Source organism: Callorhinchus milii, unplaced genomic scaffold (genome assembly GCF_018977255.1).
Source record: "Callorhinchus milii isolate IMCB2004 unplaced genomic scaffold, IMCB_Cmil_1.0 Scaffold1, whole genome shotgun sequence".
NCBI classification, from domain to species: domain Eukaryota; kingdom Metazoa; phylum Chordata; class Chondrichthyes; order Chimaeriformes; family Callorhinchidae; genus Callorhinchus; species Callorhinchus milii.
In genome coordinates, this window is record NW_024704742.1 from 137,452,461 (window position 1) to 137,469,542 (window position 17,082).

Genomic DNA, 17,082 nt, shown 5'->3' on the forward strand with positions numbered 1-17,082 from the left:
GGCGATAATGTTTCGCTCTCGAAAGCAAAACCCGGGGGAGGGGGGGCGGTAAAATAACCGGTTGTTTAGTAGATATTTAAAAAAAAATTGACGGGGAGGGGAGGGGTCCAAATAACACAAACTGATCTCACGGCAATCGGAAGGGAGGCGGCGGGGGAGGGAGCAAAAACCCCCCCACCCCCCAGGGGAGGAGAGGAGGAGTGGACGGGCTTTTTTTTTTCCCGGTGAATCACTGATTAGTGAGGGCTAAAAAGCTGCTGAGGGCGGAGGCCGGTGTCGGCGGGGAGACGATGGGGGGGGGAGAAGCGGCGGCTGTGAGGCTGTAAGATGGCGGCGGCTGCTGCCGGGTGACATGGGGGCCCGGCCTCGGGCGGGTGTTGGGGGGAAGGCCTCTCGCTCACACACTCACTCCTCGGCCTCGAGTGCTCGGCAGCGGGGACTGGGACTGGACAGGGAGGGAGGGAGAGCGCCGGGGCGCCCGCCGCGCCATGCCGTGTGTGTGTGTGTGTGTGTGACTCGCAGCTCCCGGGCTCCGGCCCCTGTTGTCGCTGCGCCTCCTGCAAATGGCGGCCGCGGCGCCGGCCGCTCGCCTTTTATACCCGCCCCACCCGCCACCGCGGGGTAGCCCAAAGCCGCTCGAACCCGAGCCCCGAAGTAGCCCAATGTGGGTGTTGTTAATTATAAACAGCGGCGGCTGCCTTTCAAACAAAACGACCGGGGGGGGTCAGGGCTGCTCTTGAGACCGCGTGAAGACAAAAAGGCTGCAAAAAAAAGTGTGTGTGGGGGGGGAGGAAACCGCGCGCACGCGCAAAAAAAAAGTTTTGCGGGGGTTTCAATTGATTTTTTTTTCAAAAACCCGCCCAATTGGGCGTGAAGCCCGCCCAACCCGGCTGCTTTGTTGGTCACCGGAAGCCGGCGGCCCGCGCGCGACCTCCGAGACTCCTCCCCCTCTCCCCTCCTCCGCCGCCTCCTCCCCCCCCCCACCCCCGCGTTACCATGGAGACGCCGGGCCTATCTGTCGCCATGACACCCAGCCATCCCCATCCACCGCCTGACTCCCCACCCTCACTCCCTCCCTCCTCACCCTCACTCCCTCCCTCTCCACACTCCCTCCCTCCCTCTCCACACTCCCTCCCTCCCTCTCCACACTCCCTCCCTCCCTCTCACTCCCTCCCCACATCCCACCCTCCCTCCCTCTCTCCCTCCCACCCTCACTCCCTCCCCCCTCACTCACTCTCCCTCCTCACTCCCTCCCTCCCCACCTCACTCCCTCCCTCCCTCCCCACCCTCACTCCCTCCTCACCCTCCTCCCCCACCCTCACTCCCTCCCTCACGTCGAGACGCCATCCAGACGTCTCAAAGCGCTTCACCCCCCCCCCCCCCCCCCGGACCTCCGTGAAGTGACTGTGTGTTTTGCGGGGCAGGCGCCGCGGCCGAATTTCCGCACAGCGACGGCCCGGCCATCCGCCGCCGTGATGGGGCGGACGAGCCATTTTCTCCGGACTTCTCTCTCTTCCACAGTCGTGCCGCAGGATCCTCGACTCCCGCCTGAGCGGGACCTCGGTTTAAACGTCTCGTCGCGCGGACGGCACCTCTGACCACACAGGGCTCTCCCGGCCCCGCCTTGGAGCGTCAGCGTAGGCTAATGGGTTCCAAGCACCGGCGTCAGCCTTGAACTCGTAACCTTCTGACTCAAGAGGCGCGAGTGCTAAGCCGGGCCGACGCGACTGAAATAATTAAATCATACCATACAAAATTCTGGAAGATTGTTGGCCAGAACACTGGGAGAAATTTATTTTTCTAATAGTCTCGCTGGACTTTTACGTCCGGAAGAGACGGACAGAACCAACAGATGGCATCTCCAATACTCAAATTCCACTACAGCCCAAAGTCCCTTCAACCCATAACCCTCTGACTCACCTGGTGAGAGCTCTTAGTTACCATTTTAGAAAATGTGATGCTGGGGAGAGTTGGGGGTTAATAAGTGGGGTCACCTCAGGGCTGAACTGGCTCCAAGGTAATGCTCTTGGCAACAGAAATGTCAGAATTGAGTCCACCCTCTGGGGCAGTCTCGGTTCCAGAGACGGGCAGATCCCTAGTAGTCCAGGGACTACTGATGACAGCCTAGCCCATCAGTAGGCTTTAGAGGAGTAGACTGTTCACTGGGGGCAGAGATTCTTCCCACTCAGCTTCCGCAAGCAAAAGCTCGAGCAGATGGGGAGCGCCTACTTGGATAAGCAGCAGGAAGTTTGGAGCAAAGGAAGAGTGTGAAAGCAGCAAGGTGGGCCAAATGTGAAGCAATGTGAAACAGCAATGAACAAGAACAGGAGAACCATCAACAGGGCCAAAAGACATCCTGTAATTTCTACAATTTTAAGGGAGCCAAAAAAAAGTTATTTTATTCCAAATAAATTACAGAAGCGAATAACATTTTGTTGGGAAACTGGGCTGAGGCTGATTGGATTTCAGAAGCACTGTATTAGTGGGATCATGAGACGAGGTGGTAGGGTTACAGATCACTAGATTATTCATTCCCGTGTTAAGACAGCAACAGGTCTAGTTTCAACCAAAAAACTTAAAAGATTGTGTTTACACAGCATTTTTCATAGTAGAATGAACATCTTGAAACGCTTCATGAGGAGGAGACAGGGGATAATAATAATAATCCTTGCATTTGTTACAGTGCTTTTCACATCTTCTAGACGTCTCAAAGCACTTCATAGGATATACTGAAAAGTGAATTGATTCTATATTTGTGGGCGAAACACGGCAGCCGATTGCGCGCAGAAATATCCCATAAGCAATCATGGATTGAGTGACCAAATTTTTTTTTGAGGGATTATTATCCCCGGAAAAGTGATCCGCCAATCGACTAACAACCGAGTTCCTACTTACTGCTGAATAAACAGAAGCGTGTGGAGTAAGGAAACGTGCCCAATGTGTCGCCCTGCTGGGAATAGAACCCAGCTTTCTGGCTCGCGAGGCGAGTGCTCTAACCACTGAGCTACAGAACTCCAGGGGATGGTCAGGAGGGAGGCGAGGGGAAGGCTGAGGTTGTTGACTAAAGACACAGTCAGAGAGATGAGTGATAAAAATGGTTTTGAAATCTGAAAGCGCAAAACAGAGACAGATTTTGAGCGAGTTCCAAAGCATGAGGTATAACAGCTGAGTCCTTGACCACTGATGGGGTTAGGGAAGTGAGCACAGTGAGGAACAAGCAGGAGCCCAGAGTCAGACAACAGGGGACAATAGGTCTGAAGGTTTAGGTTTAAAGGCTATGAAGACAAACGGAAGGGGGGGGGGGGGGGGGCGCAAAATTCAGGGAGTTCTTGAAAGCTCAGCCACTGTTGGTGGGGTGAAGCGGGGCAGAAAATGGCAGTAAAGCTCAAGGTAGCTGAGGGGAGCAAGCGAGCAGACGGGGTGGGGTTGGATGGGAGAAGATCAGAGATAGAGAGATGCTGGCGAGTGGAGGGTCTGTAGACGAGGGTGAGAACACTGAAATTGATCCGTTAGGAGACAGCGGAGCCTGGTGAGGATTGGGGTGATGGAGGGGGGTGGGGGTAAGAGAGAGGAAAAAATATCAACCAGGATTCCAATTATCCTGAACCTCGTTGAAGCTGCACAGGTGCAGACAGGACCGGGCTGTGATAATAATAATCCTTGCATTTGATATAGCGCTTTTCATGTCTTCTAGATGTCTCAAAGCGCTTCACAGAATAGACTCAAAAGTGAATTGACTGTATATTTGTGGGCGAAACGCAGCAGCCAATTGCACACAGCAGTGTCCCACAAACAGTCGTGGATTGAAGTGACCAATTTATCATTGTTTTGTTTTGGAGGGATTATTATCAGGTGTGTGGAGTCAGGAAACTTGCCCAAGGTTTCCCTGCCTGGAATTGAACCCAGGTGTCTCGCTTGCAAGGCGAGTGCTCTAACCACTGAGCTACAGGACTCCAAGTAGAGTTAGAGAGTTAGTGATAAGTAGAGTTAGAGAGTGATACCAGGCCACTTTGGTGTTTATACTCCACACAAGCCCCCACTACCCCCTCACTCGCATACACAGCAAGTTTTCTGCTAAGTACTGTACATTGAAGCTATTTACTTCACCCATGAATGCGACAGACAGAATCCTGTGTGTACCAGTGTCTACTTGACAATTTCAGAAAGAATAATATCGACTTGTCAAGTAACACAGTAAGACAGGCCATTTAATCACAGTGCATTCCATCGAGAGTGTCAGAGAGAGAATTACACACCAAGTGTCTGACATCAATCTCGGCCTGTGTGTGTGTGTGTGTGTGTGGGGGGGGGAACGAGGGAGAGGAGGTACAATGGTCCAGTCACCCAGCTTGGAGCAGAATCCTTCCTGATGAGACAACAGCTGAGAAGCCACGGTAACCGGGTACTGAGCTCTCCATTGCCTTCATCTAGGACACGAAGGCCAGACTCTCCATCCTCTGGGAGATCAGCTCCTCCAGCTTCCTCTGTGGGAGAGAGAGAGAGAGAGAGAGAGAAAGATGGATGGGGAACAGGGTGGAAAAAAGAGGGGGAGAGAGGCTGTCAATCACTTTATAAGGGCCTCTACTCTACTTATCACTCTAACTCTACTTGGGAGTCCTGTAGCTCAGTGGTTAGAGCATTCGCCTTGTGAGCGAGACACCTGTGTTCAATTCCAGGCAGGGAGAAACCTTGGGCAAGTTTCCTTACTCCACACTCCTAATTCCTGGGTCCCTCCCACTTTCACTTCCCACTTCAATTCTGGCCTCTTTGACCGAACTTCCGGTTATCTTTACCCCCTGCACCCCACCCCCCGTAAGTTGTTGCTCACATTCCTCTCTTAATCCAAATTCAAATTGATCGCCACCCATTTACGGGGCTATCACTGGCAGATCAGCTGCAGAGTTCATCGGTATAACATTCACTTCTCACTGTGCAATTTTAATCTGTAAAACACTTTAGGAAGTTCATTTGCGTGAAATGTTCTAAATAAAATGTACATTCTCGTCATGTTTGCAGGACATCGCTCTGCCCAATTGGTTGCCGTTTCGCTCACAAAATACAGTCAATCCACTTTACAATATATTTTATATATAGAAGACATGAAAAGCGTAATATAAAATGCAAGGATTATTATTATGTGATTTGAGACGTCTGATAAAGCCCTATGTCAAATGCAAAGATTATTATATTATTGGACTTCAGTGATTGTCATCCCTCCCATTCAGCTCTATAGATATTGCTAAACATTGGGATTTGGGGTTAGCACTTACCAGCTCCAGCTTGGCTTCCTCAATCTTCACTTTGGCCAACATGGGGTCCTGCAGAGACATCGCAGACACAGGAAGTCATTTTCACAGCCGCCACCAACACGTGAAGCGAGAGGATCAGACTCTCCTCACTGTATTTACACAACACCCTTCACATGGGGCAGCTTCTCGCAGTGCTTAACAGTGGTGGAGTCTGATGCCGAACTGGGGGCGGGGGGGAGGGGGGTGAAAAAAGGAGGTGACGATAATCACAGTCAAAGAGGGAGGTATTCAGATGTGATCTAAAAGAGGGGAAGGAGGGGGCAAGGTGGAGGGATTGAGGGAGAGAGTTCCAAAGCTTTACGCTGTAGTGGCTGAAAGTTTGGTCGTTGATGGTGGAGCAAAAGGGGAAGAGGGACAAACAGAAGGCCAGAGCCAGCCGAGCGGAGGCAGCGGAAGTGGAGTGAGGATATTATAGGTCGGAAAGGTTGGGAGGTGCATGAAGGGATTTGTAGAAGAGTGACAGGATCTAAAAGGTCGAGTAGTGAAGTAATCGAGGCGTTTGAGATAACGAAAAGATTTGAGATAATTGCAAAAAGCAACTCAGAGGAGACCTTCGTCTCACTCCCTCCCTTCCCATTTTCAGGTCTCTGCTGAAGACCTTTCTTTTCGACCGCGCCTTTGGTCACCTTCCTCCCCCTCCCCCCGGCTCGACCCCAGGATCCATTACTGTAAAGCTCCGAGACGCCGTCCGGCGTGGAGGGCGCTATATAAATCCAAGTTTTTGTTGTTGTGAAAGAGCTGTATAAAATTTTAAATGGGATTGAGAAAGTAAACCCTGAACATTACTTTAAGAAGCACTGAGACCGTGGAACAAAAGGACATGGGTTAGAGTTGTAAAGTGTCATTTTAGGACAGACATCAGGAAGTTTGCCAGGGTTGCCAGGGGTTAAGGTCAGGACACTGGGACCCAAGTAAAAATAAAACAGCTGGATCCTGTGATGGGAGGACAGTGAGGAGGGAATTACACCCCCACCCATCCATCACCACCTTCACCTCCACCTCCGCTGACCCCCACCAATAAGGTCCCAAACAGGAACAAGGAACATACAGGCACCAGGTCCAGGTAGGAGTTCAGTTTTGCCTTCATTGGAGCCACTTCCTTTTTCAACTTGGTCAGCTTCTGTAAACAAACCATCACAGTAAATCAGCCGGGCTCACTCGTTCATTCACTTACTGGCTCAGTCGCTCACTCGCTCATTCGTGTCTCTGGCTCAGACTTTGAGCTCACAGTCCAGGCTGACCCTCCAGTGTATTACTGAGGAGCACTCCGATATCAGAGGCGCTGTCATTCGGCCGAGATTTAAACCTGGCCCCTGTTTATGTTTGTTCGGATGGACTTTAAAGATCCTATGGGACTATTAGAAAAGCAAAGGGAGATTCTGAGTGCGACACAGAAACTCCCTTCTCTTATCGTTAGTGGCATGGGATCTTTAATGTCCACCCGAACAGCAAATGTGCAGTCAATACTCTTGTGAGGCACTTGGCAAGGCACTTATAAAGATGCAAGTTCTTTTTTCATAATGCTATTTTTTTAAAAAAAATTCTAGTCTCTCCCGGACAGCAATTGGCAGGGTCACTGAGTGCTGAACGGCTGCTTTCATGGAGTTCCATAGTGTAGTGGTTGGTGCACTCGCCTCGTAAGCAAGAGGACCCAGATTCGATTTCCGAGCAAGTTTCGTTACTTGTTCTTAGACAAGTTCCGTTACTCCATAGCCTGTGTTTACTTAGCAGTAAGTGGGAACCTGGTCATTAGTCGATTGTCGGATCACTTTCTGGGGGTTATAATCTTCCCCCCATTGAAATAAAAAAAGTGGTCACTCAATCCACGACTGTTTGTGGGACACTGCTCTGCGCAATTGGCTGCCGAGTTTCTCCCACAAAATACACAGTCAATCCACTTTACAATACAGTCTGTGAAGCGGTTTGAGTCATCTCAACGACGTGATATCAAGTATAAGGATTATTATTATTATTCACTGACCTCAGAGAGTTCCAGCAGGGCATGGTGCTCTAGCTCAGGCTGGTAACCAGCCTCCAGTAGCTGACGCTGAAGAGAAAAGTTTCAATAAGAGAAAGAATTCAGAACAGCATCCAGTCTCTTGTTCATCCCTTCACTCTAGTTCCCTCACATCACCAGGTTCAGTCAATCCTCCTGACCAGCACTCTGTGTCACTAACCAGTCTTTACTGATGTTCCTCCAACTCCCTCACTCCTCCCAGATACAGTTTTGTAACCCAGATCATTGCTAGTGACTGCCAGGCCAGCTTGGCTCATCGGTAGGATTTAGAAGGGCAGACCAGTCACTGGGAGCAGTAATCCTCCTGCTCAGCTCCTGGTAACCATGCAAGCCAAAGCCTCAGTGGCTTAGTGGACAAACAGTCGGAAAACTTACCAGCAAGCTATGTGTTTTAGCTGGTTAGGCTCCAGCAGTTACCCCCTCATTCCGACTGTGTCTCTACTGATGTCCCCCAGCTCCCTCGCAATGTTAGCTCAGTCGCTTTCTCCAGTTGACTGCGGGCGAGGCAAGTGGGAACTCACCTCAGAAAACTTCTGCTGTTTTTTCCATTCTTTCATCTTCTTGGTAAAGAAATCCATGTTTTGTTTGTTATTCTCAGCTTTGGCTATCGCCCCAGGAAGTTCCTCCTCAACATTCCTCAAATCTCTGAACAAGAGACCAAACGTTACAGTGAAATCTCAAGGGAAGCATCTGTGGACCTTCTCCATCCATCCACACTCCCAGGTCAGGGTTAAAGACACAATATAGCTCCCTCTACACTGTCCATCCACACTCCCAGGTCAGATACAGCACATAAAAAAGACAAAACTCCCTCTACACTGTCCACCCAGCACTCCTAAGTTAGTGACAGAATAGGTTAGAGACAAAATAAAGCTTCCCCTACGCTCTACACTCATCACTCTATATCTTTTCCACTGCACTTTCAGCCACCGCTCCTCCCTCCAGTGTGTGAAGAGCTTTGAAACCACCACCCGATGAAAGTAAATTGAGATGTGCGTGTGGCTGCAGTACCAGCCAATCATCACCAGAGGTCCTTGGGAAGCTATGGTACCTCTCCATTTAGTGGCGAGAACCTGGTCAATTCAGCAGATAAACAATAACAACAAACATTGTACTTGATGCACCGCCTGTAACATACAAATATCACCAAGAGACGCACAGGTAGTGGTTGTCAACTGCAGAGACTGTGTATTCAAACACTGGAACTGCAGTAGAAAGCTAGATACCCGCAGGTGGGTGAGGAATTTTCTGGGGGTTCAGCTGCGTGGAAACCCGTCACCGTGCTTAAAAGTATCCAACCCAAACTTGTGCATCCCCCCCACACATGGAAATAGATTGTTGGAATGCAGATTCTCTCTCTGGAGGGGATCGTCCTGTTTGTGGGGCACTGCTGTGTGCAACTGGCTGCCGCGTTTCGCCCACAAACATACGGTCAACTCACTTCACAGCCTATTCTGTGAAGCTTTGAGACGTCTAGAGGACGTGAAAAGCGCTATATCAAATGCTGCTGGAGCCTAACCAGCGAAGGCTGCATAGCTCGGCCATTGAGAGCGCTGTCTGGCAGCTTTCCCGCTTCTTGTTCAGCTAGGACCACCCTACCCGTCAGGGCTTTGGCTTGCAGGGTTAACGGGAACTGAGTGGGAGGATTCCCTGCTCCCAGTGGGAAAAGGCTCCACTGTGTTTAAGCAGATGTATGGACACGGCATGCCCCAATGGATGTTCATCATTAAGTGTGCGATCTCCTGGTGGCTAATGGTGTCCCCAGTCCTGCCCTGGATTGCTCCGACCACGGGGGCGAATGCCATTTGGTGCCATTAGTACTATAGGCACGACCGTCTACACTGCCCCCACATTGCTCTGCACATTGCCACGGTGACCATGGCTCCCCGCACTCACTCCTCCAGCAACTGCTCCAGGACCATCTTGTCCGTCAGTTTCTTTGACAACGCCTTGACCTCCAGCTCCTGGGCTCGGCTCTCAGCCGCCGTCAACTCAGACGTCAAACTGTTTATCGCCAACACAAAGCTAGAGAGTGGGAGGAAAGACAGGGATAACATGGTTGATTACGACCTCAACTTCTCCCACCTCAACTGAAAATATTCCCAATCCGTTTTCCTTACACCACTGTCCAAGTTAATAAGTGCTTTTCAGTGCTGTGGCCCGGACAGTCAATGTATTCCTTCTATTTGATATACAGAATGTGCTGTACAAATGTAACAGAATTACATTTGTACAGCACCTTTGTATTGTATTTGTATTACAATTCACATTGGGAGGATGTCCCAAGGCACTGGACAATCAGTGTTTCGGAACCGAGCTGGGGGTTGGGATTGGAGGATGCAGTGCAGGGGGAAGTAGGGAGATCGAAAGCAGGATTGAAGAGGAAGGTCTTGAGATGGGTTTTGAAGGAGGCAAGAGAGGGGGGGGGTGAGGTGGAGGGTCTGAGGGATAGAGTTCCAGAGTGTGGCTGAAGGTCTGACCGCCCGCCAATGGTAGGAATATGAAGCAGGCCAGAGCCCGCTAGACGGCGGGACTGGGCAAGTCGGTAGGGAGTTAGGTCACAGAGGTAGGGGGGAGCGAGGCCGTGGAGGGCTTTGAAGGCGAGGACCAGGATCTTTTGAACTGTATCCTCTGCGTGATGGGAATCCAGTGGAGTCGGGCGAGGATGGTGATAGGGTTACAGGGTCTGGCGCGGGAGAGGACTCAGGCTGCAGAGTTCTGAACGTTTTGGAGGGACAATTGCGGAGGCCAACAAGCATGGAGTTTTCACAGTTAAGCATGGATGTTATGAATGTATGAGGGTTTCGGCAGCCTGTGAGGTGTGGGGTAGAAAGGATAGTTGAGGGTCAAGTAAGATGCCAAGGTTCCGGACTGGGTTAGCAAGGTGGAGTGCCCATCCTTGGATGGTGATGCTGTCAGCGCCTAATGTGTGGATGGGAGACAATCAGGAGAGCCTTGGTCTTGTTGACACTCAACTGGAGCTACAGGCGTGTAGTCCTGTAGCTCAGTGGTTAGAGCACTCGCTTTGCAAGCGAGAGACCTGAGTTCAATTCCAGGCAGAGGGCGAAACCTTGGGCAAGTTTCCTTACTCCACACAGAGCCTAATAATAATCCCTCCAAAACCAAAAACAATAATAAATTGGTCATTTTCAATCTACAACTGTTTGTGGGACATTGCTGTACGCAATTGGCTGCCGCGTTCACCCACAAATATACAGTCAATTCACTTTACAGTGTGTTCTGTGAAGCGCTTTGGGACATCCTCCCGACGTAAAAAGCGGTATATCAGATGCAAGGATTATTATTATTATTAACTGTAGGAAGTTCATCCAGTACATGACGTCTGACAGACATTCTATCTGGAAAGCAGTGGGTCCTGGAGTCAAGGGTGGAGGGAGAGAGAGAGATAGAGTTGGGTGTCATCCGCACATATGTGGAAGTTGACCCCTTGTCTGCGGATGATGTCACCAAGAGGGAGCATATAGATATTAAAAAGGAGGGGACCAAGGACAGAGCCCTGAGGAACACCACACGAGATGGTGCAGGGCTTAGAGAAGAAAAAACTGTTTGCGGAGATGAAGCGGAAACGGTGTGAGAGGTACAATCTGAACGAATCGCGACTCCCAGCTCGGGTCCAAAACACTGACCGTTCAGCGCCTTGGGACGTGCTCCCAACATGGAAGGCAATATACAAATGTAACTTTGTTGTTGTTGAACCATTTCATGAAGGTTGATAGAGTGGTCAACTGTATCGAAGGCAGCAGAGGTATCAAGGAGAACGAGGAGGCAGAGGGAGCTCTGGTCGCAGATGAACAGAATGTCATTTGTCACTTTGACCAGAGCGGTTTCTGTGCTGTGGGCGGGACGGAAATCCGAGTGAATAGCCCTTTATCATGTCATTGAGACTTCTCAAAGCGCTTTACAGAATATATTAAAGTGAATTAAGAACATAAGAATTAGGAGCAGGAGTAGGCCATTCGGCCCCTCGAGCCTGCCCCTTATCTTCGATAAGATCATGGCTGATCTTCAGACCTAACTCTAATTACATGCCCTATCCCTTGAGTGTATATTTTGTAGGCGATGTCCTCCCAAAGTGTAAATGTAAATCTGCATTGTAATAATCTATACATTTGATATAGCACCTCATCACATCACCAAGAAGTCTCAAAGTGCTTCACAGGATCTACTGTGAAGCGTAGTGACTTTGTATTTTTGTAGTTGAGCCTATTTGTACAAAGCAATATCCCACAAACAGCCAGGATGTGAGTGACTGATTTTATCTGGGGGGTGGGGGATTGTTGGCCAGGACACTGGGATGTCTTTAACATCCTTCTTTAACGGCAGATGGGACTCGGTTTAACATCTCATCCAAAGCACGGCACCTCTGATAAAGCAGCGCTCCCCCAGGGCTGTGATAAAATGTCAGCAATCTGAAAAATCCTAGCAGAGAGCATCGGCAACCACAAGGGGGAATAGCAGTCCTAATCCTGCCCTGGCCACTGGGGTGCTGGGGCAGGGAGGGCATACTTGGTTCGGAGCTGGGGTTGGGGGGTGTAGAAGGGGGGAGGGTACCTGGTTCGGGGGATGGGAAGAGAGGGGGGGGTCGACGGTACCTGGCTTGGGGGAGGGGGAGTGAAGATACCTGATTTGGGGGAGGGGGAGGTGAGGGTACCTGATTTGGGAGAGGGGGAGATACCTGATTTGGGGGAGGGGGAGATACCTGATTTGGGAGAGGGGAGATACCTGATTTGGGGGAGGGGGAGATACCTGATTTGGGAGAGGGGGAGATACCTGATTTGGGGGAGGGGGAGATACCTGATTTGGGGGAGGGGGAGATACCTGATTTGGGGGAGGGGGAGATACCTGATTTGGGGGAGGTGAGGATACCTGATTTGGGGGAGGTGAGGGTACCTGATTTGGGGGAGGTGAGGGTACCTGATTTGGGGGAGGTGAGGGTACCTGATTTGGGGGAGGTGAGGGTACCTGATTTGGGGGAGGTGAGGGTACCTGATTTGGGGGAGGTGAGGGTACCTGATTTGGGGAAGAGGGAGGGGAGGTTACCTGGTTCGGGAGGTGTCCTTCAGATCGAGGGCCAGGCTGCAGTCCACCAGGCTGTTGAGGAGGCTGGAGCCGCTGCTGGACAGGCTGTTTGTGGTCAGCCCCAGGCTCTCCTCCAGCACCTCCTGCATGTGGCTGGCTGCAACAGGTCACAGTCAGCTTACACCGCAGGTACCCCACTTCACAGTTCAACCCCTTCGCCCCTCACATACCCCTCAGCCCAACCCCTCAACTCAGGCACTCATACCCCACCCGCCAGCCATGCCACGCACAACCGCCCACACATTAGAACTGCCAGGCAAAAGAAGACCAAGGTCCATCCAGTTCACCTTCCACCATCCTGGCATTCGATTACGAAGCTACATATCCCGAACCATATACCGTATCCCCAAATAATCAGAGCATAACACACTCACACACCATCAGTGCCTGAGCTGCAGACTCTCTGAGCGGGTTGCTCTGTGCGGGGTGGCATTAACCTCCAGCCTGGCACTGACCTTCGGCCTGATACTCTTTTGTTTTCTGCCGCACATCCTCGAGCAGTTGGCGGCCGTGGTTGTCACGTTCCCTGTTTATCTCCATCAGGCGGCGCAGCACGTCCGTGGTCCAGGCATTCACTTCATAGAACGGCACCTGCTCGTCCACAAACAGGTCTGACAGCGACATGTACACCTACCGCCAGAATACACATCATTAGCCACAGCCTGTCCCCCCCCCCTCACCACCACTATCGCAACCCACCCCAGCCCTAGCCACCGCCTTCTGTAGCAGAAATTGCTCCACGCTGCAATTTGAAGACAGCAGGGTGGGTGTCCTGGAAAGATAAGAGCAGATTAGCCGAAGTTTGACAAGATTGTTTCATCCAAAGCAATCTTTTGAAATTTTTCAGGCGAGGGAGGAGGCAGGTTTGTAAAATTTTCTTCCCACCCAAAAACACTCCATCAACCATTAAATCTGTCAAACCATCCTTTGGATGAGACATTAAACCGAGATCCCATCTGCCTGTTCTGGTGAATGTTATAATAATATAATAATCCTTGCATTTGATACAGCGCTTTTCACGTCTTCTCGACGTCTCAAAGCGCTTCACTGTAAAGTGAATTGACCGTATATTTGTGGGCGAACGCGGCAGCCAATTGCGCACAGCAATGTCCCACAAACAGTCGTAGATTGAAAATGACCAATTTATTATTGTTTGGTTTTGGAGGGATTATTATTAGGCTCTGTGTGGAGTAAGGAAACTTGCCCAAGGTTTCACCCTCTGCCTGGAATTGAACCCTGGTGTCTCGCTTGCAAAGCGAGTGCTCTAACCACTGAGCTACAGGACTCAGCACTGTTCGAATAGAGAAGGAAGTTTCACTCTCCCACTATCCTGGACAACAATCCCCCAAATAAAATTGGTCACTTACTCCATGGCTGTTTGAGGGACACTGCTGTGCACAATTGGCTGCCACGTTATGCCCACAAAATACACAAACACTAAGCTCTTTGAAATGTCTACATCAAATACTATTATTATTATCATTTTTATATAAAACAAATATTGCGATACAGCAGCTATTTGGCTATTCAAATGCAAGGATTATTATTAGTGGGTGACACACAGCAAGACTGAGTTAGCTGGACAGAGGAATGTACGAGAAACAGACAAAATAAAAATCATTTCAAGTATACAACAAAACAAAGCTTTGGGGGCAGATATTTAACGTCAACTTTCCCACTGTCGGTAATCCAAGTGTTATAAAAGTTCTTACTTTGTTTTATACCCAGGCTGGAGATCTGTATGAAATCTTGCAAATACTCTCTGCGTTGGACAAACTGGTCTCACTCTCCAATGTGGAGCCCGTGAATCTGGGTTACACCAGAAACAGGTCATTGAAATCTTAAACAGCCCATTAACACACCACACTCCCATTAAAGGGGAAATAAGAGGGAGCACAGGGGAACCTGCTGGGGACCGCTCTAACCAGAAGCTTCCGGCACTGATCAGATCATCAAGTCACTGGTGATGTTATTTCCTGTGCATTGTGCACATGCTGCTGCTGACAGCCGAGCTCAGTGGTAATGCTCTCGACTCTGATATAAGGCCGTGCGTTCAAACCCTACGTCGGGACATGGAATCTCAGTCTAAGCTGACACTCCAATGCAGTGCTGGGGAGGGGGCTGCTGCATTGTCGGAGGCATTGTCCTTTGGATTAAACTGAGCTCCCGCCTGTGTCCTGTTCAGGTGGATGTTAAAGATCCCATTGGCACTATTGGAAAAGAGAAGGGAACTCCGCTTTCCCAGGCTTGGCCACTGTCAAGCGCTCTGGGACATTATGCTGTGTGAAGGGCACTATATAATTGTTGTTGTCGTCCTGGCTGACAATCCCCCAAATAAAATTAGTCACTTACTACTTGTCTGTTTGTGAGACATTACTGTGTACAATTGGCTGCCACATTTCACCCACAAATACACAATCAATACATTTTATTGTAAAATCCTGTGAAGGGATTTGGGACAACTTATACCAAGATGATGCGTGACCTGACCTCGCGTCTTCTCCTATACCAAGAGGCAACATCCCTCCACTTCCAAACGCTTCCCTTCACAAGCTGCAGATCATCCAAAGCTCTGCAGCTCGTGTACTCTCACACACCAGGCCCCGTGACCCCATCACTCCCACCCTCGCCCGACTCCATTGGCTCCCCCTCCACCAGAGTTCAAGATCCTCGTCCTCACCTTTAAGGCCATCCATGGCCTCGCCCCCTCCTATCTCTCTGACCTCCTGACTCCCTACCAACCTGCCCACTCCCTCCATTCATCGGGCTCCGGCTGCTCTATGTCTCCCGCCCGACCTACCATCAGTGACCGGGCTTTCAGCCTCTCTGCCCCCACACTCTGGAACTCCATCCCACGGTCCCTTCCCCTCGCTTCCTCCCTCGCCTCCTTCAAGGTTGGTCTCAAGACCCTTCTCTTCGATCGTGCCTTTGGTCTCCCTCCCACCCCTCTGCCTTCCCTCACCCCTACCCCACCCCTCCCTCATGCTCGGGCCCCGACACCTTTGTGTCAGCGCTTTGCCAAAGTGAAAGGCGTCTCTATAAATGTCATTTTGTTGTTGTTGTTCCCTCCTGTATCAAGATAGCAACATCGTGGAGTCCTGTAGCTCAGTGGTTAGAGCACTCGCTTTGTAAGTGAGAGACCTGAGTTCAATTCCAGGCAGAGGGCGAAACCTTGGGCAAGTTTCCTTACTCCACACAGAGCCTAATAATAATCCTCCAAAAAAAAACAATAATAAATTGGTCATTTCCAATCTACGACTGTTTGTGGGACATTGCTGTGCGCAATTGGCTGCCGCGTTCTCCCACAGATATACAGTCAATTCACTTGAATTGAACACAGTGTGTTCTGTGAAGCGCTTTGGGACGTCCTCCCGACGTGAAAAGCGCTATATCAAATGCAAGGATTATTATTAATATTATCGCTCTGCTTCCTCTCCCATACCAAGATGGCTGCCGGGGCCTGTTTCCTCTCCTATACCAAGATGGCGGCCGGGGCCTGTTTCCTCTCCTATACCAAGATGGCGGCCGGGGCCTGTTTCCTCTCCTATACCAAGATGGCCGAACCGTTCGATACGCACTCGCATTAAGCGATTGCCGGGAGACAGTAACCAATCGGTGTTGAGGTGATGGAGCGGGGAAAAGTGAAACTATATGTAAAAAAACTAATTCGTGGTGTATTTATGGTAAATTTATGTTGGTGTCGGAATCCGGAGATTAAGAACCGGCGGCTGGCGCCTACCTCCCCGCCGTCCGTGTCCATCCTCGGCCTCTTCACCGCAAAATAAACTTCAAACCGCCGCCGCTCCCGCCATCGGACTCACTCACTCCCAGCATCCTCCGCGGCCCCCGCCACGCCCCCCACCGTGACGTCGCCAGTGGAAGCCACGCCCCCGCCTCTGACTGACAGGAATCTGATACAATAGCATCTGTACCAAGAAGCAGATACTGTAATAATAATAATAATAATCCTCGCATTTGATATAGCGCTTTTCACGTCGGGAGGACGTCCCAAAGCGCTTCACAGAACACACTGTAAAGTGAATTGACTGTATATTTGTGGGTGAACGCGGCAGCCAATTGCGCACAGCAATGTCCCACAAACAGTTGTAGATCGAAAATGACCAACCCAAGGTTTCGCCCTCTGCCTGGAATTGAACTCAGGTCTCTAGCTTGCAAAGCGAGTGCTCAACCACTGAGCTACAGGACTCCACAAATAATAACCAACCAACCAAAACAACCAACCCAACCAACCAATCAACCCAACCAACCAACCAACCCAACCAACCAACCAACCACCCAACCCAACCAACCAACCCAACCAACCAACCCAACCAACCAACCACCCAACCCACCCAACCAACCAACCCACCCAACCAACCCACCCAACCAACCCACCAACCAACCCAAACAACCAACCAACCCACCCAACCAACCCACCAACCCAAACAACCCAACCCACCAACCAACCCAACCACCCAACCCAAACAACCAACCCAAACAACCAACCCAAACAACCAACCAACCCACCCAACCCACCAACCCAAACAACCCAACCACCCAACCACCCAACCAACCAACCCAAACAACCAACCCAAACAACCAACCCAAACAACCAACCCAAACAACCCAACCACCCAACCAAGCAACCCAACCACC

The 17,082-nt window shown here is 50.5% G+C and overlaps 1 protein-coding gene across 1 annotated transcript; it reads right to left on the minus strand.

The window, feature by feature from the left end:
• Nucleotides 1-4,190: 4,190 nt before the first annotated feature.
• On the minus strand, nucleotides 4,191-16,280 carry haus1 (HAUS augmin-like complex, subunit 1). Its single transcript, XM_007908916.2, has 9 exons — nucleotides 16,166-16,280; nucleotides 12,882-13,056; nucleotides 12,388-12,523; nucleotides 9,223-9,351; nucleotides 7,848-7,971; nucleotides 7,291-7,356; nucleotides 6,358-6,429; nucleotides 5,271-5,318; nucleotides 4,191-4,484 (listed from the first exon to the last, which is right to left on the minus strand). The coding sequence occupies exons 1-9, from the start codon at nucleotides 16,184-16,186 to the stop codon at nucleotides 4,428-4,430; spliced, it is 828 nt and encodes a 275-aa protein (XP_007907107.2). The 5' UTR covers nucleotides 16,187-16,280; the 3' UTR covers nucleotides 4,191-4,427.
• Between the last annotated feature and the right edge of the window lie 802 nt (nucleotides 16,281-17,082).